Below are 23769 nucleotides of genomic sequence, written 5' to 3' on the forward strand. Positions count from 1 at the left end.
TGTTCATCTTCTCCTACCCTCTGCCTGACTCTTCTAAAGAGCAGACATAACCATCTGGACCCAGTTCCTTTCCTTTCCTGATCCTTCCCTGGCCTCCTGGCTCTGCGCCTAGTTCCTCAAGTGGGTGGTGGGGAGCTGGACGGCCAAGCTGGAGTTTGGGAGACACAATGAGTCAATGCGAAAGAAGATGAATGCAGAATTAAGTTTTAAGAATAACTCATTGCCTGAGCCCGCGGGTTCCAGACCCGCCTGGGCAGGCAAGACCTCATCTCTACAATAAATCAAAAAATTAGCTGGGTGTGGTAGCGCGTGCCTGTAATTCTGGTTACTTGGAAGGCTGAGGCGGAAGGATTGCCGGAGCCCAGCAGGTCGAGGCTGCGGTGGCCAGGAGCGGCCACTGCACTCCAGTCTGGGCAACAGAGTGAGACTCCAACTCAAAAAAAAAAAAGAATAACCCACTTAGAATCACGGCCTTGCCAAGTTGTGACCCTGCTTTAACCTAGATAGACAGCTCTCAGAGCATACAGTTTCTGCCTCTGGGAAGTTGTCTTTGCTTAGTGATGACTGCCATGACATTCCTTGAAAAGTTTCTTCCCTCAGAGATGTAGATCTTTTGTGTCCTCTGCTCAGTGACCCAAATCTTGAGTGCTTGTTCTTTTGTTTTTGTTTTTAGAGACAGGGTCTTGACATGTTGCCCAAGCTGGTCTTGAACTCATGGGCTCAAGCAATCCTCTCACCTCAGCCTCCTCAGTAGCTGGGATCACACTGTGCCCATCTTTGAGTGGTTTTTGAAGCATAGAATTAAAGAAGGATGTTCCAGGAATCTTAGTCTCTCACATTCTCAATGTTTATACTATGTTGCAAAAGCCTCGGACATATCCAGTGTTTTGGATCTTATCAAGAAAAATGAAAAGGGGTTTTAATAATAGTTATTTGTAAAAACTTTTCCTTGTTCCTTCTTTTCATTTTTCATTATAAATTTATTTTCCATTAAAGATTATTTCATTCACTTTCCAAACAATTGGGAAATAGATGGAAAAAAAGCAAATAATCTCATTATCTTAATGTAAATTTTAAAGTATTTTCATATTTCCTTAATTTTTTTTTCTGGAACCAGACTTACTTATAGCTACAATCACAGAATATGACAAATTTACTTCCCCCTCCCCACTTAGTACTATATTATGGGGCATTTTCTACTATCACAACCATCAATAAATGTTATCGGTACATAAATATACCATTGAGTGGGTAATCATAATGTATTTAATCATTCCTGTTTCCCTCTTAGTGGACAGTCAACGTCTATCTAATTTTTTGATAACGCATTCATTCATTATTTCTGTTGTTTTGTTCCTAATTTATTTATTGTGATAAAATCTACATAACAGAATTTTCCATTTTAACCATTTTTAAGTGCACTCTTTGGTGGCATTAATTGCACTCACATTGTTGTGCAACCATCACCACCATCCATCTCCAGAACATTTTCAGACTAAAACTCTGTATCCATAAAACAATAACTCCCCATTCCTCCTTCCTCCCAGCCCCTGGCAACACCATTCTTTCTGAGTCTATGAATTTGACTATGCTCGAAAAGCCTCATGTAAGTGGAATCATACAGTATTTGCCCTTTTGTGATTGGCTGATTTCACCTAGCATCATGTCTTCAAGACTAAGCCACATTTTGTTTATCCATTCATCCATCAATTGATGCTTGAGCTTCTTCCACCTCTTGCGGAATACAGCTGTTATACTCATGGGTAGACGAATACCTGTGTGAGTCTCTGCTTTCATTTCTTTGGGGTATATTCCCTTAAGTGGAACTGCTGGATCATATGGGAATTCTATATTTATTTGAGGATTTGCCATAATGCTTTCCACAGCAGCTGTACCATTTTACATCTCCGTAAGTAATGCACAAAGGTCCCAACCAAATTCTTCACATCCTCAACAAAACTTACTATTTTCCAAGGTGTAGGGGTGTGTGTGTGTGTGTGTGTGTGTGTGTGTGTGTGTGTGTGTGTGTGTGTGTTTAGATATAGCCATCCTGATAGGTGTTAAGTGGTATTTCCTTATGGTTTGATTTGCATTTTCCCAATGACCAGCGATGTTTAGCATCTATTCATGGGTTTATTGGCCATCTGTATATCTTTTTTGGAGATCAAGCCTTTGCCCATTTTTAAAATCCAGTTGTTGTTGTTGTTGAATTGTAGGTGTTCTTTATATATTCTGGATATTGATACCTTATCAAATATATAATTTGCAAATATTTCCTCCTGTTTCTGTGGGTTACTGTTTCACTCTTTTTTTTTTTTTTGAGTTGTAGTATCACTCCATCGCCCAGGCTGGAGTGCAGTGGCACACTTACAGCCACCCCATCGTTGACCTGCTGGGCTCTGGCTATCCTTCCACCTCAGCCTTCCAAGTAGCTACCACAGGCGCATGCTACCACACCCAGCTAATTTTTTGACTTATGGTAGTGATGAGGTCTCACCATGTTGCCCAGGCTGGTCTCGAATGCGTGGGCTAGGCAATCCTCTTGCCTCAGCCCTCCAAAGTGCTGGGATTACAGGCTTCAGCTACCGCACTTGGCCTTCACTCTTTTTCACTCCTTGTGTCCTTTGAGGCGCAAATATTTTAAATTGTTATGAAGTCCCACTTATTTATATTTTCTTTTGTTTCCTGTGCTTTTGGTGTCACATTCAAGAAAATATAGTCAAATCCAATGTCCCAAAGCCTTCCCCCTATGTTTTTTCTAAGTTTTTTTTTTAATAGTTTTAGGTTTTTACAGTTAGTTATTGAATCCGTTTTGAGCTAATTTTTGTATATGGTGTTAGGTACGTGTCTAACTTCATTTTTTGGCATGTCGACATTCAGTTTTCCCCACACTGTTGTTAAATAGACCGCCCTTTCCCATTGAATAGTCTTGGTACCCTTGTGGAAAATCATTTGACCATGTATGTAAAAATTTATTTCTGGGCTTTCTATTCTAGTCCAGTGGTTTATATATCTGTCTTTATGCCAGTACCCACTGTTTTGATTATTATAGCTCTGTAGTAAGTTGTGAAATCAGAAAGTATGAGAACTCCAACTTTACTCTTATTTTTCAAGATTGTGTTGCTATTCAGATCTCCCAATTTTCTGACAAGTGATTTGTTATTGTTTTTTAACCTTTAATAATAATTAAAAACAACAATAAAATATAGTCTTTAAAATCTCAATATTCTAATTGGTGAAAGGAACCAACATTGATATGAAGATCAATTTTGTGATTTTTTGGGAGGGAGGATCAAATTTAAAATTCACTGATTGATTAATTTTCTTCTGACATCCAGTAGCTTCTGACAACCACCATCTGTTGGCATGGGCTCAAGGGATGCAAATTATTTGATTTTTTTGTTCCTGAAATAACAGAAAGGTTGGGCTTCTACTTCTTTGAGAAAAAAAAAAAACAAGTAAGACATATAAAAATTCAAGACAGATGACATACAGCTAATATGCTATTCTTCTCTGCTGTATGAGGCTTAATTATATTGTTCCCAGAAGATGTTTTTATATTTGGTAGCCACTGTATTAATGTGGCTAGGTAGCAGAAATCTCAGTAGTCATCATTTCATTATCCAAATGGCATCTTCCCTTGAACTGCTGGGACTGAAAATCTGAATAAAAAGTGCAGATGGGATCTGAGCATAATAACCCAAAGTGAGTCTGCTTTTGAGACAAAATAGACTGAACTGTGTTTACTGCCCAGAGGATTCGGCTCGATGATACATAAATGTCCTAGCATAAATACATGACTCAGTCCTCATAAAACTCTGTGTTTGTTTCTATGAACTTCTCAAGCAAGGTTTCTTTTGTGGTGAAGGAGTTGTCTGGGTGCTGGGGCTCTCAGCTTACTCTTAAAAAGCTTAATTGTTGCACTGCCAAAGAGTTGGTGAGTTTCAGCAGGGGTTGGACATTGGCACCTGGGTTCTATGACTCAATCGTCTTGGAAGGACTCAATATTCCCTGAGTTCCTGGCTCTCAATCCCATTGTTGCAACAATTGATTTTGGTCCACCTTTTTACATGTTAATCAACCATTCCACCATGATCACAATAGTCTGTGATAAAAATCACTGCTAAAAATTAAATGTCAAGGTTCCTAAAGCAGCATTTTGGGTGTGTTATAATTGACATATAGTTTCTGAATTCATTTAGCAAGATTTTCTCCCTTATGGAAATCAGCCAGATAATTAGATCTTTTAAGATTATAAATATGTTTTCTCTATTTGAGCGTCCTTAGCAACTCTCTTATTTGCTACCTTCTTCAACCTGTGTTATTCACACCACAGAAGTGTTATTATTTATTTCTACATTGTGTTTTTTAATGAAAAACAATTCCTAAAAGCCAGGCCACTTCACTTCTGTCATTGAGTGCCACTATTCTGTGCTTCGGCTCTGCGGCACCAGAGAACCCCTTGGCATCATGTGTGCAGCAAGCTGGACTCAAGGGTTCCTTTTCTCGGGGACTGTGCAGGTCACAGAAGTGACCCAAATAGAGACTGGGAGAACAGCCTCCTGCTTTCATCTGCACTGAAGCCTAAACCAGCTCCCATGGGACAGTGAATTAATCTATGGTCCACAGTTTCAGAGAATGCTTTTAAAATTTTATCAGCAGAGCCACCATCTGTTCTGGATGGCAAGTGCCTATCGATCATTTGAATAGTTTTATTTTGTTAAGTGGCAGATTTATAAAGGTCATATCTTGGGTCAGGATATGACACTGCTACCAATTCATTAAAGGAGAATCTGAGGGATGTTGTGTCCCTTTGAATTCTCAGATTTTTTTTCATAGCGCAAGAGAACTTATACAATACTAATGCAAAATTTTGTTCTGCCTGTCCACAGTTCTATTCCCGTCACCAACAGGCCAATATCTTTCCTCCAGTCAGTTCATGTGATACAATCAGCAGCAAGCCGTGAGGTTAATTAAGGGGAATTTCATTCTTTATTCAACTTTGACCTTGACACCTTTCCCTCACCTCCATTTACCTCCTCCTTTTACATGTGGCTCTTTAAAATTTTTTTATTTCTTTATTCTTTTAAATAAATCCTGTTTCTCACAATTCTCTTATCATAGATTCTAAAGGGATATCACTAATGAATTGTTAGTCTAAGTAAATACTGAGATTCTCTTTCTATTTCAAAAAATTATTTCTTAACTATAATTCACACCTTTCCATCAGTTTAAAACAGTTTTCCCCAAGCATAAGGTCATCCTTTAATTATTTTTAGTTTAGGATTTTGTTTAATGTACAAGTACAATTGTCCTTTGATATCCATGAGGAACTGGTTCCAGGGCTGCCTGTGAATACAAAAATCCACAGACGCTCAGGCCCTGATATAAAATGATGCAGAATTTGCATATAACCTACACACATCTTACTGTATACTTAAAATCATTACTAGGTTACTTGTAATGCCTAATACAATATACAGGCTATGCAAACACATATTATATTGTTTAGGGAATGACAAGAAAAAAGTCTGTGCATGTTCAATACAGACACTTTAAAAAATATTTTCAATTTATGGTTGGTTGACTCCAAGGATATAGACTACACAGATACGGAGGACTAACTGCACTTTTAAGATGCAAGCTTGAAGAATTGGGGGTTCTTGGTTGGGGGGATTTCTGTTTCTCATCATGTCCTGAAGCTCAGTGACCAAGTGATGTTTTGAATTAACTCATGTGTGAGTTAAAAGTGAAGTGCTGGCCGGGCTCGGTGTCTCAGCCTGTAATCCTGCGCCTTTGGGAGGCTGAGGTGAGTGGATTGCCTGAGCCCGCGGGTTCGAGATCTGCCTGGGCAGCGAGACCTCATCTCTACAATAAATCAAAAAATCAGCCGGGCGTGGTAGCGCATGCCTGTAATTCCGGCTACTCGGAAGGCTGAGGTGGAAGGATCGCCGGAGCCCAGCAGGTCGAGGCTGCGGTGGCCGGGAGTGGCCACTGCACTCCAGTCTGGGCGACAGAGTGAGACTCCAACTCAAAAAAAAAAAAATGAAGTGCTGTTAGATTCATCTGGTAAAATAAAGAATTCTTCTGTTTTTCCAGAGCAGAATATTATCTACCCATATCATTGTATTATACATTCACTGAAACTTAGAGGCATTTAAATTAAGGAAAAGCATTTTACATTTTTCACATACCATCATTCTCCACCATAGTTTCAGGCAAGTATTTTTTTTTTTCTATTTTCTTGATACTACCCACTGTACTAATGTTATTAATTTACCCACATTGGCGATCATTTCAAATCCAATCATATCAAAGACAAATGTGAGGCTTTGAGTTTTTAATCAAGAAAAGGATCAATTAAAAAATGTGGTACATATACACAATGGAATATTATGCAGCCATAAAGGACAAACATATGAACTTTGTAGAAACTTGAATGGATTTAGAGTCGATCATACTCAGTGATCTATCACAGAAATGGAGTATCATATGTTCTCACTCATAAGTGGAACTTGAACAATTATCATAATACTGTAAGAAAGTGATTGGCAGTAGTGGAAAACTGCCAGGGGAGGAGGGATGGGATTGGTAGTTGAGGGAAACTGCTAGGGGAGGGAGGGGCGCACCTCATCAACAAGAGTACCTGCATAATCAACGTTTGTATACCTAACCCTGAAGTATACCCCACATCTTTAAAACCAAAGAAAAAAAATTAAAAAAATAAAAAGGATCATTTAGGTCTATTAAATAAATAAAACAGGTACCTGTTTTGAGGAAAGCTTAAGATTTTAACAGTAAAGCTGCAAATAGAAAGTAAGTTTTCTACTCCAGAAGTGTGAATATCACCAGCTGCTTTATTGATAAACTGAGTGAAATGCAAAGCACACTCTTAGCGTACAGAATATTGTATCCTTGGACAGAGAAGTGAATGATGGAAGAAATACAAGACATTGGGAGAGAGAAGCATATGGTGCAGTCCTTTCCTCACAGGAGAACATTGACCATTGATGATGGGTTGCAATAAAACTGATGCAAAACAGTGTTTTTGTAGAATATGAGGTGGAGTAAAGTACAGTGGATCACTCCATCGTCTTCAAAGTTTGAGTTAGGTGCCTTCTGGAGAGGTAAGGAGTTCACCCTTAACTGGGTTTAGGCAAATGGCAATAAAGAAGTTCTGTGACTACCCTTCATTGGCATCGCCAAAGTGAGTAGGGGGGTGTTCAAGGGTGTGTCAAGGAGAGCCCCAGCTGTGTGTGGTGGCTTTCTCCTGATTCCATGGGGACCCCGAGCACTCTATGCCATCCAGGCTCTCTTGTGACTTTTGTTTTCCAACATGGTGGGAAGTAGAAGACCATAGAACTTGCCAGATGAAACTCTGAAGAGAATTCCTCATTAATGATGGGCTTGTCATTAATCATAATTGTGATTAAATGATTAGAATTGGCTCCTACAGATGTCTGCTGAGGGCAGTCGAAAGTTTCAGGTTGTTCTAATGCACCTAATTTTTCCAAATACTTTCATTGTAATAGACTAACTGAAGTCTTTGCAATTACTTTTATTTGAATTGGGCTAGTTATTGGCTTGAATTGGTTCCTTTTTCTTTCTAGTATGAAAGAATGGCTATAACCAGTCAAATTTTACTTAATTCTTTTAAAACTATCTATGAACCAGGGCAGGTTTTCCCTTCCTCTCTCTGTTTTCTAGACCTTCCTTCCCTGTATACCTTCACCCTTCCTCTTCTTTTGCTTCTTTCCTCCCTCCCTCCTTCTCTTCATTTTTTCTCTCTTTCATCTGAGTCAAAAGATTATCTTTTTGTTTTGAAGCACTGGCGAAATAGCTGAAGTAAGCAGTTCACAAGCCAATAATATTCATAATTTAAATTTGTACTCAATGGTATAGTCAAATATATGATTTTTTGTAAACATGGTGGGACTGTAACAGGCAATACATAGTAAAGAGTAACAAAGATAACAATAAACATAATGGTAATGATTCTAACAAAACCCAATGGTACACCAGACTCAAAGTCAAGCGTTCTACAAATAACCAATTGGTACATAGGAGCCTTCTGCAAACATGAAAGCTCTAAAACACAGCAAGCTTTATTACTACCCCCTCAGCATCCTGGTTAAATAATTTTGTTAGTATGTTAAATTTATCAGCCACATGTGGAAATTAAAAATTAGCTTTTTTTCCAGAATCTTTTTTTTTTTTAAAGAAAAGTTGGGGCCAGGTGGGACACTTTCCTCTGATGGAGGAGAAGTGGGCCTGAACTAACTCAGCATGTTTATTTTATAATCAAGTACAAAGGATTCAAGGGAGGGATTCAAGGTCTATGAGGGAGCTATAATGGAATTTTGTTGCTACCTAAATGGCAAGCTGTTCTGCAGTTCAGAATCATTTTGAATAACTATAGCATCTTTTCTTTCAGAAGATCTTCGAGTTAAAAGGTAACTTAAAAGATATACATCACCTCGTACTACTCAATATATGAATTTATACTAAAATATTACCAATATTTGTAAAATACAAAAACATTACAAAATGAACACACTTTAAATGATTTCAGAGTTACTTTACATTGTGAATGTTACACAAACAAAAATATTTCTTTGGGTAAAGTTTTTTTTTTTTAAAAAAGCATAGATCGAATTAATGACACATTTTAATTTAAATGTTGTCACGAATTCCCTGTAAGGATCATAGATAAAAAATCTTAAGGCTTTCCTTAGCTAAGAAAGATCTGGGAAGAATGTTAACACAACATACAGACAAGGATGAAATCCCAGGGGTCCAGTTTCTAGTGCTGATTACTGGAATATTGCTCAAGTAGTTCCACATATGAATTAGATATATTTTTTGGAAGCTCAAAAACACTTTCTCCCTCCAGTAGCTTTCTGACATTTACTTTAGTTCACCACATCCTGAAAATAGATATTTGGCTCCCAGCACTTTTTCAAACCACAGAATAGTATTAACTGTAATTTGCATTTCAAACAGTTTTCCCAAAATATGGCCACATCTGCATAAGTCTCAAAGCCATTTTGCTTTTTTAGCTTTTAAAAATAGTTCACCAAACTTTCATGAACTGCTTTCCAGAATGATCAATTATACACTCAGGCTACTAAAAAATCTCCTAGGTTCTGAGATAATATTACCAGTGGATGAGCTAATTCTCTACTGTGAACTATGGTGTTATGGAAAACAAGCCCTGAAAACACTTCTTCAGTGTGTTGGTTTGAAACCATATTTCCAGTTATTCTCTCAATGATAATAACAACAGTAATCGTAGCTAATATTCACTGAGGATTATGTGAAGTGCTTTACAATGTCCTGTGAGGTGAGTACTACTTCTAACTCTGTTTTACCCACAGATGAAATAAACTGAGCCATAGACTTGCTCACGGCGAGGGTCCTAGCAAGGGATAAAGGGGGTCCTTTACCCTGGTCTCTAGGACCCAAACCGGGATGCTTCCCCACTCAGCTCCGTCTCGCCTCAGAACCAGAACTGTTAAATCTGTTCGGGCAATCAGTTCTTTCAGAGAGGGACATGAGTAGATTATAAAGACTGTGCCAATACGCATTTGCTTTCCAGCATCCCTAGCTTTTTGGATTGCTCAAGAAGAGAAAGTTGCCAGAAAAATACACACACACAACTCTCTTCTTTGTCAGCAAAAAGCAGGCCCTCAGTGAACTCAGCCAAAGGGAAGCGGAAGAACATAAGATTATCCTTGCAGGACAGTGAGTGATGGGTTAGCCAACAAAGACAGAAAGAAGTACTGTGCTGGCAAGCGATGTCTATAAAAGGCTAGTCTTTTCTCACCAACCTGAGTAGCAGCAAAAGTGACAAGAAAGGGAAAAGGAAGGGGGAGGCAGGAAGAGGGAGGGAGCCCCAGAGCCCCAGATTAGTGGTTATGGCAGGCAGCAGCAGCAGCATCGGTGATGGCTTTCAGAAGCAGTGACAGATACAATCGAAAAAACGAATCTCTCAAGACAGAAGACAGAAGAGCTTTGCTGCCATGGAGGGACAACCAGCCACCTGTCTCTGGTTCCTGTGGGCCTTTGAGTTCTGGGGCAGGGAACTCCAGCCTGGGAAGGGTGGGATGAGGGCAGACAGCTGCCTCTGCTCAGCACCCCCCCAATGCATCAACGTGCCCTGCCAGGCAGCCCGGCTGGGACAGATGGACCGTCAGGGAACACAGTCACGGGATTGGGCAATTGATATCTGCATCCTGCAGCACAGTCCCTTGCTGACTTTCACACAGTTCCATCCCGTAGAGGTAGTACTAAGCAGGAGGGCATGAGGGCTTTTCATGCCTTCTGCCATTCTTTGACGTGGGTAAGTGATGCCTTCTCAATCTTCTGTCCCTTTTCTCTTCCAGATCGCTGCCTTTACGTCTCTCCCATATAGGAAACTTGCAGCTGTCACTATAGGTAACATATGACTTACCACAAACTGTTCATGTCCACGTTTTGAAAAAGAGATTTCCATTATGGGAAAGTTAAAAGGTTATGGCTAGGTACTTAAACAGCTGGTCCACTATTTAGCAAGGAAAACTGTCCAGTTCATTTCCCAGAGCCAGTGAGCTGTCCAGTTCATTTCCCAAGGATATCTGTGGTTTTATTTTATATAGTTGCATATGATTCAAATGATATTCTGAAAACTGCCATAACAATAAAAGGTCTGGGTTTCTGAAGGGTGCTAAAATTGAAAGGCTATAGTGTAAATATTTTTTCTTTTTCTTTTTTTTGAGTTGGAGTTTCACTCTGTTGCCTAAGATGGAGTACAGTGGCACAATCATGGCTCACTGCAGCCTCGACCTCCTGGGCTCAGGCAAATCTTCCACCTCACTTACCTCAGTGAGTTGCTGAGAATACAGGAGTGTACCACTGTACCCACCTAATTGTTTGATTTTTTATAGAGATGAGGTTTCACTATGCTGCCCAGGTTGGTCTCGAACTCCTGGATTCAAGCAATCCTCCTGCCTCAGCCTCCCAAAGGGCTGAGATTATAGACGTAAGCTACCATGCTCAGCAACAATCTTTTGATAATGTTAGAGCAGGTGATGGACACAGAAAACATCCCTGGGTCCTCAGGCCTAACTGGGTAGAGCAAGACTGCAGTGCACACTGTGCTAATCACCCTTCTTCCAAGACAGCTTTGCTGAGTCCTGCAGGCAAGAATGTAGGTGGTCATTAACACACACTCCCACAGTTTGGGCTACTCAGATGCCAACTCTTTCATTAGCTGCTCTGTGACTCTTTTAGCTGCAAGTAACTTTGCCTTTCTCACAACTTTTATGGTACTGGCCACTTGTCTTTTGAAAATTCACCCTCTTTCTGTGTTGGAGTCATTGGTGGGTGTGGCTTATCTCTTCCACTGAATGTAAGTTCTGTAAGAGTAGGACCCTTCTGAGTCACCTTCATGTCCCTTCCCCTGGTCCCTGTTCAGTACTATAGACCTATGGTCAGGCCTCATTTCTCCCTTCACCCCCATGTCATGCCAACACCGCACATCACTCACCCACACCCACTGGTAGCTACCCTGAAGCTTGCTGACCACATCTGTGGACCTTGGCTGCTTGCTTACTGCTGCACTCCCTTCTGCTTCTCTCTTCCCATCCACCCACCCTTCCTCTCACATCTTGTTGCCCTGCTCCAACAGGGCAATAGATGGGATATCAGGTATCTCCAGGAGGACCAGTCTTGCCAATAGGGTTCCATACTTGCAACCAATTGATTCCACTGTGTGAGGACAAAAGTCTGTACAGAGGTCCAGTTGTAAAGGTCACTTCGAAAGTTAAGACAATTCTTATTTGTTTTCTAGAAAGTGCAGATTTTATTTCCCAATTCAAAAACACCCTTTTAAAAAAATAACCCTTTTGCCTCTGTACCTAAAATTTCAATCCCCATCTCCAGTATTCACCATCCCCCTTTCCTTCTTTTAAAATTTCTCTTAGTACTTTTTATTAACATACATGTTTTTTATTAGCATACTTATTAACATAACATCTTTTACTTACTTATTGCTATGGTTTGAATATTTCCTTCAAAACTCATGTTGAAATTTAATTGCCATTATAAGAATTGGGGTCTTTAAGAGGTGATCAGGCCGTGAGGCCTCATGAATGGATTAATGCTGTTATCTGGGGAGTGGGTGAGTATGGGAATGGGCTCCTGATAAAAGGATGAAGTTCAGCCTCCATCCCCTCTCTGTTTCCCATGCTCACTTGCCTTCTGCCTTCTGCAGTGGAATGATACAGCATGAAGGGCCTCACTAGATGCCGGCACCATGCTCTTGGGTTTCCCAGCCTCCAGAACCATGAGCCAAATAGACTTCTATTTTTTATAATTACCAAGTCTGTGGTATTGTGTTATATCAACATAAAATGGACTAGACACTTATCCTGCTTACTGTCTATCCCTCCTGGTAGAATATAAGCCCCATGAAGGCAGGGGTTCTGATTTATTTATTGCACCTGCACCCATAGCAATTCCTGGCTTAGAAGAGTTACTCAACAAACATTGGTTAGGTAAATGAAAGAGTAGGGGGTGAATGAAGGGGTGTGCCTGCTGCTTTCTGGCCAGACCACTGGCTATTCAAGGCTGTGAGCATCCTGCCCTCCTGTGTAGAAAAGGGAATGTTCGCAGCCTGTCCATCAAAGACTCTGGGAGCCTGGCTCATTGACTTTCTGCCCTCCCTGCAACTCACATCACTCACCTTTAGCTTGTGCTCATGTTCCTTGTTGACACGGGCCAGCAACTGGGCTTTCCTTCTGTTGAGGGCATCGATAAGGGCATCACATTGGGCCACCAGACAGGCTTCAAACTCCACACTGTTCTCCTGAGTGACAGAGCACATTTCTCAGTTGCAAGGCACTGGGTGTCTCAGGCTGCCAGAGAAAACAGGGTTCCCCAATTGCTATGTGGGGCAGAATCCCTGCTGAAGGGAATGAAAAGGAACTCTGTCTGCAATGCACATTTGGGTTTTTGGTTTTTTTTTTAATATAATCAGATAAACTTTGCTCTATAGTGGTAGTGTTTGGCTTCAAATTTAGATCGAAAAGGATAAATATTTATCACTTACATTTATTTTTATCAAAGGGAGTCATCTTTATAATTTAAATTATATTAAGTAAAATAAAGCTTTAGTTTGTAGAGTTGTACATGAATGCTTTGGGGCCACATATGTTCAGCTCTGTGTGGTGTAAGTTGGCATTCAGAAAGGCTACCGGGAGGGAGTGAGGTATTGTTGAGGAAGGAGACATAGGAGTCTTTAAATTCAAGGGGAGAAAGATGAAATAGGATGACAATCATTTTCAATATTAAACAATAATCCAGTGACAACAGAAGTTTATAAGATATAAGAATAATGGGCCAAAGTACTTGCCCCTTTCATTAAGGAAAGCAAATTGCAAACTTGAGTAGGCAGTTAAGGGCAATCAATGTGTGTAACAAGCATCAACCTGCTGTAAAAAATCAGATGTGAACCGATAGCTTGTGGGAGAAGGCAGCTACATCCAAATGAATAGTAGTTTCCCCATGATATTTACATTAAATGCTGGATGTAACATTTTTATTTGACTTAAATCTGTACGTGTCACAGACATTTCTTTAAAGCAATTATTTCAGTGAATTATAAGGATTTGTGAAAGATAATCCTTTCAATGAATTATATACGCAACTTCTATTCTTAAACCAGAATCTGAAAACAAAATGTAATTTATAGCTAATGAAAGCTAAATACTCACATATACATTAATAGCACTTGAAAAACAGTACCCAATCAAGTATACTGTAAATTTAGGGAGCTGGCAAGGAAGGAACAGTTTAACCTTTCAAATTTTGATTTATTCCCACCCAAAGTCATAAAGGCTTGTGTCTCTTTATATAATAATTGACTGGTAGGTATTTGGTAACTATTTTCAAATGCAAGGTCTTAGTACAAGGTAAGCATTTGTAATTGCTTGAGCAATGCTAAATTTTGCCTCTCATGGTAACTGCTTTTGAGTTCTGAAAGAAGGCCCATGGAAAACATCACGTAAGAGCTCTCTGTGCCCCATACAGGGTAATATTTGGGGGTGGTAGTTGGGGGAAGCCTTCCACTTGTAGGCTCTGTCACTGATTTCAAACAGAAAGAAAGCTTTGGTCTGATGCAGAGGCCAGGGCAGAGGCAAGCCTGGGGCTGCACATTTTCTGCCAGCAAAAGCAAAGAAAGGCCTGATTGATCAACTCTATTTCTTTGGAAAACAGAAGGAAGTAAAGAGAACTGTTAGGTTGTTAGGGAAGCAAAAGTTTTAACGTGGGCATGCATGCCAAAAAAAAAAAAAAAAAAAGGCAAAGAAATCAGTGTGTAAAAAGCCTGGCTTACCTTTAAAAATCCATTTCTGCCTTGACATGGCGAAATATTAACTTAGGAAACTAATTTACTGGAGGCCAGAGCTAAGGTTATTTCTGTGAGCAAACCTCAAAGCACAAGAATGCTAAACAGTGCAGAGGGTCATTATTTTAGCAACTCATGCAGTTTACGGTGTTTCCCCTTTAGCTAGAGTAGAAAATTTATGAGCTCTCAAATGCTGGTTGAATGGCTAGTCATTGTGTCCAGATAAAGCAATCTGAAATTATAATCACTAAGGGATAATAGTTGAAAATATTCAAGTATCTAAGTAGAAGATAAGCATTATTATGGATCAGGAAGGAAGAAAAAAAGGAAGAAAGGAAAAACAGAAGGAAAGAAGAAAGGAAGGAAAGAAAGGAAAAAAGAAACAATAAGAGAAAATGTGGTCAGGTGTGGCGGTTCGTTCCTGTAATCCCAGCACTTTGGGAGGCCAAGGTTGGAGGGTTGCTTGAGCCTAGGAATTCAAGACCAGCCTGGGCAACATAGCAAGACCTTGTCTCTACAAAAAAAAAAAAAAAAAAATCCAGGTGTGGTGGCATGTATATTTCCAGTTACCCAGAAGGCTGAGGTGGAAGGATCTCTTGAGCGCAAGAGATCAAGGCTACAGTGAGCCATGATCATGCCACAGCACTCCAGCTGAGCAACAGAGTGAGACTCCAATTTAAAGAGAGAGAGAAGGGTGGGGGGGGGGAGAGAGAATGTGACCTGTTGCTATTAGATAAGATATAATTATTACAAGGTCTTTTGGCAAACTATAGGGTTTAGAAAAAACTCAGCAATAATGACCCTGAATCCACAAAGAAATAGGCCTCTTTCTGAATACTCAGTGAGAACAGCATTAGGACCTCAGTACGAGAGACAGGAACGACCTGGAAAATCAGGTTGTGTTTCTGGCTTGTTGGCAAAAGGGAGACACCTTAAAAAGGGATAGGTTTGAATTGGCCCGAAGATTCAGCAGAAAAAAGTAACAAGACATGATTCTACAACATCTACAAATACAAGAAACAAACTCCCCCACTCCAGAGACACCTGATCAGCCCCCAGGGTTTCCCGTGTGTCCCAGGCGCCATGGGTACCTGGATCTGTTGCACCATGTTGCGGAGCTGCACAAGAAACTCCTTGGCTTCTTTGGCCCTGTCGGACAGTCCGTTCAGCGCCTGGGAGAGCTGGCTCTGCAAGACAAAGAGGGAAGCCTTGGAGCTCTAATCATGGGAAGTGGCAACGAGGTCATCCGGGGTCTTGCTCTCAGGGAGACCCAAACCCGGACAGTATCAGCCTCCTCAGCATCCTTGTGGTGGAGGCCAGGCATTCTAGCTGACACGTGCACATACAGTTTCCAGGAATAGCGGTGTCTGGTAACAATGGGCTACTGTGGCGTTTTTTCCTCTGGAGAGCCGTGAACTCATTAGTATCAACATTATTTAGTCTAAAGAGCCGAAGGTCTCGGATTGGAGAAGAAAGGATGAAGAGAGTCAAGAACAAGACGAAGGAAGGAAGCGTGAGGTACTGGCGTGATGCTCTAGAGCTGCTTGCATGTGATGACACAGGGGAAGATGACTTTCTACTTCCCATACCATCAGTGTCTCCTTCTTCTCCTGAGTGCAGTCCTGTTGCCCTAACTCCTCCACGCTCGTCTCCTAAACCGACTTCTGACTTCCCACTCTGCTATGCCCATGTGGGGATGCAATTCTGCTGGGGAGGCAAGGTGTCCAGGAAGGCACTTACTTTTCCAGCCTCCCTGTCTGCTGATGTGGCGCATGTTGCTGATCCATGAAACCTAAGTGGAAGTCATCTAGGGGATGAGGGGGGCGGATGAGAAAGTTTTTGCTTTTCTTCCTTTTAAAAAATTTTTAGAGACAGGGTCTTGCTCTGTTGCCTAGGCTAGATTGCAGTGGCACAATCATAGCTCACAGCAGCCTTCAACTCTTGGGCTTAAGCAATCCTCCTTCCTCAGCCTCCTGAGTAGCTGGGACTATCGGTGCAGGCCACCAGCCTCAGCTAATTTTTTTAAAAAGATATTTTGTAGAGATGATGTCTCATGATATTGTCCAGGTTGGTCTCAAACTCCTGGTCTGAAGCAATCCTCCTCCTGCCTCTGCCGACCAGAGTGCTGGAATTACAGGCCTGAGACTCTATGCCCAGCCCAACTTTTGCTTTTCTGCTGACATGGAACTGGTGTGGCTGGCACAGCCTCTCTCCTTTGGTCCCTAACTTTATGATGGATGTGATGCTTTCTGACTCATGAGGAGAAGGCCAACAGCTATGGGTGGCAGGGTGGACAGTAAAGCAGTCGGGTCCTGATGGCATCTTTGAGCAGCTGAAGTCTGCCAACACTAGGTTTCTTGTTATGTGAAAAAAAACCAAACTCCTATTTAAGTCCCTGTTCTGGAGTTTTCCATTGTTAGCAGTCATTATCACTGTACTTGATTCAAAATTCCTCCTCCTAGTAGCCTGGGCCTATCCTTCCATCCCTCATGTACAGAGACAGACTCCCTTTCCCCCACTGCCTTTTTATTTTTATTTATTTATTTATTTATTTTGAGTTGGAGTCTCACTCTGTGGCCCAGACTGGAGTGCAGTGGCCGCTCCCAGCCACCGCAGCCTCGACCTGCTGGGCTCCGGCGATCCTTCCGCCTCAGCTTTCCAAGTAGCTAGAATTACAGGCATGCGCTACCACGCCCGGCTGATTTTTTGATTTATTGTAGAGATGAGGTCTCGCTACCCAGGCGGGTCTCGAACGCGCAGGCTCAGGTAATCCACTCACCTCAGCCTCCCAAAGGCGCGGGATTACAGGCTGAGCCACCGAGCCCGGCTCCCCCACTGCCTTTTTAAAAACTAAAGCCCATTCTGCTTGCCAACACAATGCTGCATCACCTACCTTTTCCTTTTAGTCAAAGGACATACTTTTAAAATTATATCTCTTGGTCCTGTGAATGTTTGTCTCTCTCATATTTACCTTATTAAATACAAAGTTGCGCACTGATTCTCTTTATATAGCAAGACCTGCCAAATGCTTGGTGGGAGCAATGTGGGATGGTAGGAAAAAAAAAATACAGGCTTTGAAAATGTTCTGATTCTCGCTGTGTCCCTTACTAAGTGTGTCCTTGAGAAAGTTATCTCTGCCAGGATTACTCCAATGGAAAAATGGGAAGCATAATAATACTTTGTGGTGGGGTGATTGTAAGGGTTGAATGCATTAATCAATGTGAAAGCTAGTAAAGGGTAGTGGTTAAGGGAACTATTTTGAATTCAGAAATGCTGTCAGTTACTGACTGCTCAACCCTTTGTGCATAGTTTTACCTCATCTGTAGCATGAGAAGAATAATACTGCTCTTGCATGTCATGGGCATTGCATGAGACATTATATCTACAGCCCAGATCCCCGCCTGGGCATAGGGCATGATGAGTACTTAATAAATGTTGGCCAGCACCAATTCCTGTTCACTTTCTTTGTTTCTGCTCACACAAACATCTGTTGGCGGGAGGGATTCCTGGAACTGCATGTGTCTGCTGGAGAATATCTTTGATCACTCTACTTTGCTCTATGTACTCAGATTCCAGGAGACGAGACCAACACAACTGAGTAGAAAAAGGCACAAAGTCAGCCTATAGTTGCAAAAGGGCAGCTCACGTCTTTGTTATGGGGTCGCAGCTACATTTGGGGTAAAAGTTTCTCCTCAAGAGCTACTTCCAGGAGCCCAGGGTATAAAGGAGTGAAAAGGGGTCTCATTTGGAAGAGCAGACAATAAAACGAGAGACAGATTTTGAAGAACAAAAGATTTTAAAAAACATTATTATTTAGAACGCCTCTCTCCCCCCCCACTCTCCTGAATAAGTAAACGTTTGCTGAATAACCACACCTGGACTTGATAAAAAAAAAATGGTACAGATACCCAATGGAGTATTATGCAGCTATAAAGAAGGACAAGCATATGGACTTTGCAGCAACTTGGATGGATTTAGAGTCTATCACACTCAGTGATCTAGCCCAGAAACAAAGAACAGAGTACCACATGTTCTCATTCATAAGCAGACCCTGAACATTTACCATAATACCATAAGAAAGGGGTTGGCAGTAGCGGGATACTGCTGGGGCGAGGGTGGGGGGGAGGACACGACATCAATAGGGGTACCTGATCTCAAACCAGGCAGAGTGGGGACCAAAGGGAGGCCCAAACTTTACCTGTATGATGATCATTTGTACACCTAATCATGAATTGTACCCTACATTTAAAATAAAAGAATAAAAAAAGAGAAAAAACCCACACACTTGGAGGTTTGAGTACAGAAACCAAATTCATTTGGCTACAAGAAGTGAAGCTATTATACCTGATATCTTGTATTCTAATCTTGCAATGAATTGTGTATAATGTATGTCAGACAACACCCATAAAGATTTCTTGATCGGGTGCTGCTGTATGCTTAGAAAAAAATAATTCAGTAGTAGACAAAGAGTGCTGGCCCCATCCACTCCCAGGATTTTATATAACAAAGCAGTAAGTGAACTGCAAAAATCAATTTATTTCCAGATTTCCTCTTTTTGTGTCTATGTTCAATTCCGAGAATACCTTCTGTCTGGCTAATGATTGCTCTGGTATTTGATAAACAACTGCATGATAAGATAATGATCTAGAAGCCATTCTCTTAAGCTTTTTCCACTTGTAGAAATTGAACAAGAGAACAATGAAAAAAATCCTGGAAAATGATTTATCACTAAAAGTGCTTTCATTGTAAGGATTTATACGTGCATTGCTTTCATAGGGCAGTCTTTTGATCACATTTATAAGCTACATCTGATAGAAGAACATTATTATTGGCCGATTTTGTTTCCCAGAAGCATTTAGATTCCTGCTCTGTGCTAACAGAGATGTTCTGTATTCAGGACCAGACAGCAGCCCTGGAAATTTATGATCAGACTCTGAAGATGCAAATATGTAGTGTGCTTTTTTATTTTCCTCTTTATTTTATTTTAAATATTTTAATTTTTATTTTAAAGACGTGGTACAATTCAGGGCTACGTATACAAATGGTCATTATACAGATAAAGTTTGGGCCTCACTTTGGTCCCCAGGTCACCTGGTTTGTGATCAGTACCCTTACTAAGGAGGTGTGTTCCCTCCTCTGCTCCCTTCCCTGGTAGTTTCATCATGGCATTGCTGACTGTTCCTGGAGTCATTAGAGGGAGAAGGGTTTGGTTCTAAAAGCTGCCTACAATGTCTACGCAAGGGCATTCAGATTTCTTGGTTATTTGTTTTCTAATATACAGAAAAGGTGTCATGATCAGAGAGTGAATGAGAGTGGAAAATGATACAGCAGCAGGAGCACTGACCAAGCGCCTATGTTGTTCTTGGCTCGAAGCATGCTTGGAATAGCCAAGATATCCCAGAAGGATGACATGCTTTTCAAACTTGAAGGAGAGGGACAAAGAACTGTGCCTCTCCTTCCCTCCTACTGATCCTGGCCCCCCTTGCTTCTCTAGAAGAGATCAGGAGCTCAACCTGGGAGGATGTTTCGGAACCTATTTCTCAAACTCAGCACACAGGTCAGGAATCCAATCCATCCTGACCAACTCCTGACTTACCCGTGCATCCATCCAAGCTGCTGAGCAGACAGAGGCTGTCTCTCCTTTCCTTTCCCTGCTGCACTCATTACTCACGTGTCCTTTTCCCCTCAATTGACTCTGAATATTGGATGAAGAAAAACTGGGACAAATGAAAGGAAGCATACTGGTATCTGGGATCTGAAGTTACAGGCACAGGATGGGTCAGAAGTGTCAACCAACGAGTCGGTATGAAACAGATGAGGCGTCCAACCAGCAATGGAAGCTTGATGGCCCAGAAAGCAACTGTGCTGCCTCCCTGGGCATGGAGCATCTGCTGGTGCTGCATCTTTGTGTATGCCATCTTTGTGTGTGCTGCAGCTTTGGTATGCCATTTGTATGCCAGGAGCCTAAGCCCATGCCACCTCCTTCCTAGGTCCAAAGACAGACACAAAACACAGTAGGAAAGTGACCACTGATGCCATGGAATTCTGAAGGAAGGCCCCCCCCCAGGAGAATAATTTTTCTGTTGACATATTGATTTTTGCGTCTCATTATGTTACTGGCGTTGTATAATTAGAAAGTAACAGCAAGGTGGCTCAAGCCTGTAATCCTAGCACTTTGGGAGGCAGAGGAGAGAGGACTGCCTGAGCCCAGGGGTTCAAGACCAGCCTGGGCAACTTGATGAGACCTCATCTCTACAGTAAATCAAAAAATTAGTCAGGTATGGTGAAATGTGCCTGTAGTTCCAGCTACTTGAAAGGTTGAGGTAGAAGGATCTCCTGAGTCCAGCAAGTCAAGACTGCAGCGGCCATGAGCAGCGTGTCACTGCATTCCAACCTGGGTGACAGAGTGAGACTCCAACTTAAAAATCAAACAAACAAAACATTCTAATAGTTACAATGGTCATTTCTTATAACCAAGAACCCTGATGGGTGCTTTCAATGTAATCCCAGTTGCCATTTTGAAGAGGTGCTGAGAGGATACACCTGAGTTTATACTGTTCACATATGAACAGGCAGAACACAAATCCTCATCTGATGGCAAAGTCATGCTCTTTGCACCAGCATCCTGAAGAAATAGTTCTCTCATGCTTGCAGGAAGGAACACAAATAACCTACAGTGAGAACATGTACAACCAGAGAAGGTGAACTGATGAGGGGCTTATGACTGATTTTGAGGAAATCTGATTATGCTTAGTAGTCAGATAATATGTAAATGATAGCATGACTAGTTAGCCTATGAAATGTTCAACTTCTGCTTTCCTGCATAAAGTTTTTTGGTGAGTTGAAAAAGACCCCCATCAAAGAGAGGAGTCTCATGGCAGAGGGGAAGAAACTTTGGATTAAAGTCCAGTGCCAGCTTTATCTGAGATCATGGGCAGAGATTGGCGGAGGGAGAATGAGGTAAAGGAAGAAGAACTCATTGAGTGACTAGTACTTGGGCAACCATCAAGCTGAGCTGTCCAAGGGTACTGATAGCCTCTTAGGCAAAATTTATATTCTTCCTACCTGAACCCTTCCTGCCTGCAAGAAGGGGTCTCTCCTCTGGTTTCTCCAGTGGTGGGACATTCTGTGTCTGCCCCAACCCCAGCTCACTATAGTTGGATGGGTAGGAATTCTGGAGATGCCAATCTGTCTCTGAGCCCAGCTGGGTTGGGGCAGTGAACAAGTTGTGATCTGCAAAATGAGTAGCTGGCCTAGGAATTGTAGCACACAGTCTGGGTACAAGGTGTGTGTGTGTGTGTGTGTGTGTGTGTGTGTGTGTGTGTGTGAGTATATGCATGTGAGTGTATGGAAGTGTATGTGTGTGTGTGAGTATAAGAGTATATAAGTGTGTAAGAATGTACGAGGGACCCAACCTCCCCCAATTTTTTTTTTTAATAAAAAATTGTGTCTTTATTCTTACATGCTTAAACTTTGGTCACCTTCAAAGTATTCTCCGTTTGATGCAGCACACCTATCAAGATGCTTTTTCCACCGCTCAAAACAGTTTTTAAACGTGTTAATTTTGATGCCTTTTAGTGCTTCTGCCATTCTTGTTTCACCTCTTCCACATTGGCAAAACGTTTCCCTTTGAGGGCGTTTCTCATCTAGACTCCTCTGAACCCTCTTTTTAAGGAGGCCTTCACCTTGGCTTATAAAAACTTGAATAATCACTAACACGGTTTCTAAGAGCTCAGAAGGGAATCCATAAGATGAAGCCAGCCTCCCTTAAAGTGCCTGCCTAAGGAAACTCAAGGCTGCAAAAAGAATGCTCTGCCTGTTCCACCCAGTACTGAAGACAGGGACTCTGTGTCTCAGTCTCTGTGGGCAGGTAGGCGCCTGTAAGTGCCAGTTAGCTTATATAGTTTCCCTTCCTGATCTTTGTAATTGTTCGTTTCTGAGATTGAGCTCCTGCTGACCTCCTCCCTATTCCCCATTCTGCCTTTAAAGCGCCCAGTTAGCTCTATAAGAATTGAAGTTGAGTCCAGTTCAGGTTATACTCTTTTCCCTATTGTGACAAATATTACTGATGAAAATCTGTGCTGATTACTTTAACTAATGTCCAGCTCGATTTGTCTTTGACAGTTGCTAGCCCTGGCTCTGGCCCAGGGAGAGCTGGGCAATCGCCGGGCGATTGGCTGACCCTTTGGCAGGTGCAGGTTACCTTGAAGAGTAAGGGAGGGAGCACATCATGAGAGAGAAACTTCCCCCACCTAAGCTGGCACACCTTTCACATTTAAAAAAAATCGTACCGTTTTTGTTGTGAACCTGATTCTACGAGCTATGTGGAGGGCAGAAAGAAGGCGAGGGCTCCATGTGCTTTTAATCGAACACACTGTTACATACAATCCCCTTTCTCATTCTTCATTGCTAGACCTGCATACACAAGCATACAAATATTCACACTAAAACCTAATGCATAGTGCCATTAACCTCCTTTTTTTTTTTTTAAAAAAAAAACACAACAATTTGAATCCAAACATTCACTCTTTAAACCATAAAGATGTATCAGAAATGCCATTATTCTGTCAGATAGTAGCAATTGAATCGGATAGACAGGGCAATGAGAACCAATGTGGCATTGGAGTTAAGAGGACAGACTTTAAAGTCAGAGAGGTTTGGATTTAAATTATAGCACTTTACTGCTCATAGACATCTTACCAAACTGTAGTGGACAGTGTGGTGCTCTACTCAACATCCTCTCTTAAGGACTATTTATTCTGGATTTAGAGTCTATCATACTCAGTGATCTATCACAGAAACAAATAACAGAGTACCACATGTTCTCACTCACAAGTGGACCCAGAACATTTACCATACTACTATAAGAAAGGGATTCTGCTGGTGCCTGGGGAATAGGGCAGAAGTGGGGGTGGGTTGGGGGTGTGGGGAGGGAACAGCATCAATAAGGGTACCTGATCTCAAACTAGGCAAAGTGAGGACCAAAGGAAGGCCCAAACTTTATCTGTACGATGTCCACTTGTATACCTAATCCTGAATTGTGCCCCACATCTTTAAAATAAAATATGTTTTAAAAAAGACTATCTTCCCAGCTGCAGGGAATATTAACTGCTGAAAGAACACAGTAGGAATTGCTCTTGGCCACAGGGAACTGACTGCCTTGCTGAAGGCTATGCCCTCTTTTGGGGGTGTCCCAGAGCCAGTGAATGGCTGGGACCCCTTTGCCTCAATGTTGGGACAACCCTAAAGAACGATTCCAGCTACAGAACTTCCACTAGGATTGGCTGAGGCCACTGCTGGTCAACCGCGGCCTCAATTCAATCTTGGCTTCCTCACTTCCTTACAGGTAGATGCACCAAGAGCACGCAACAACTAATCCTCCT

The 23769-nt window shown here is 41.6% G+C and overlaps 1 protein-coding gene across 7 annotated transcripts in view; it reads right to left on the bottom strand.

Moving 5' to 3' along the window:
• The window catches only part of TRIM9 (tripartite motif containing 9), a 131656-nt gene that overhangs the window by 42774 nt on the left and 65113 nt on the right, over positions 1-23769 (bottom strand). For all 7 annotated transcript variants that reach the window (XR_504242.2, XR_504243.2, XM_008057273.2 and 4 more), the window contains exons 2-3: positions 15478-15573; positions 12725-12847 (exon numbers count right to left, since the gene is read on the bottom strand). Coding sequence is in view for 5 of the 7 variants with exons in the window: in XM_008057273.2 (XP_008055464.1) it covers positions 12725-12847; positions 15478-15573 (219 nt within the window). In the remaining 2 variants the exon portion in view is untranslated. The remainder of the gene's footprint in view (positions 1-12724; positions 12848-15477; positions 15574-23769) is intronic.

Source organism: Carlito syrichta, unplaced genomic scaffold (assembly GCF_000164805.1).
Source record: "Carlito syrichta isolate Samal-C Ts95f unplaced genomic scaffold, Tarsius_syrichta-2.0.1 Scaffold302918, whole genome shotgun sequence".
NCBI classification, from domain to species: domain Eukaryota; kingdom Metazoa; phylum Chordata; class Mammalia; order Primates; family Tarsiidae; genus Carlito; species Carlito syrichta.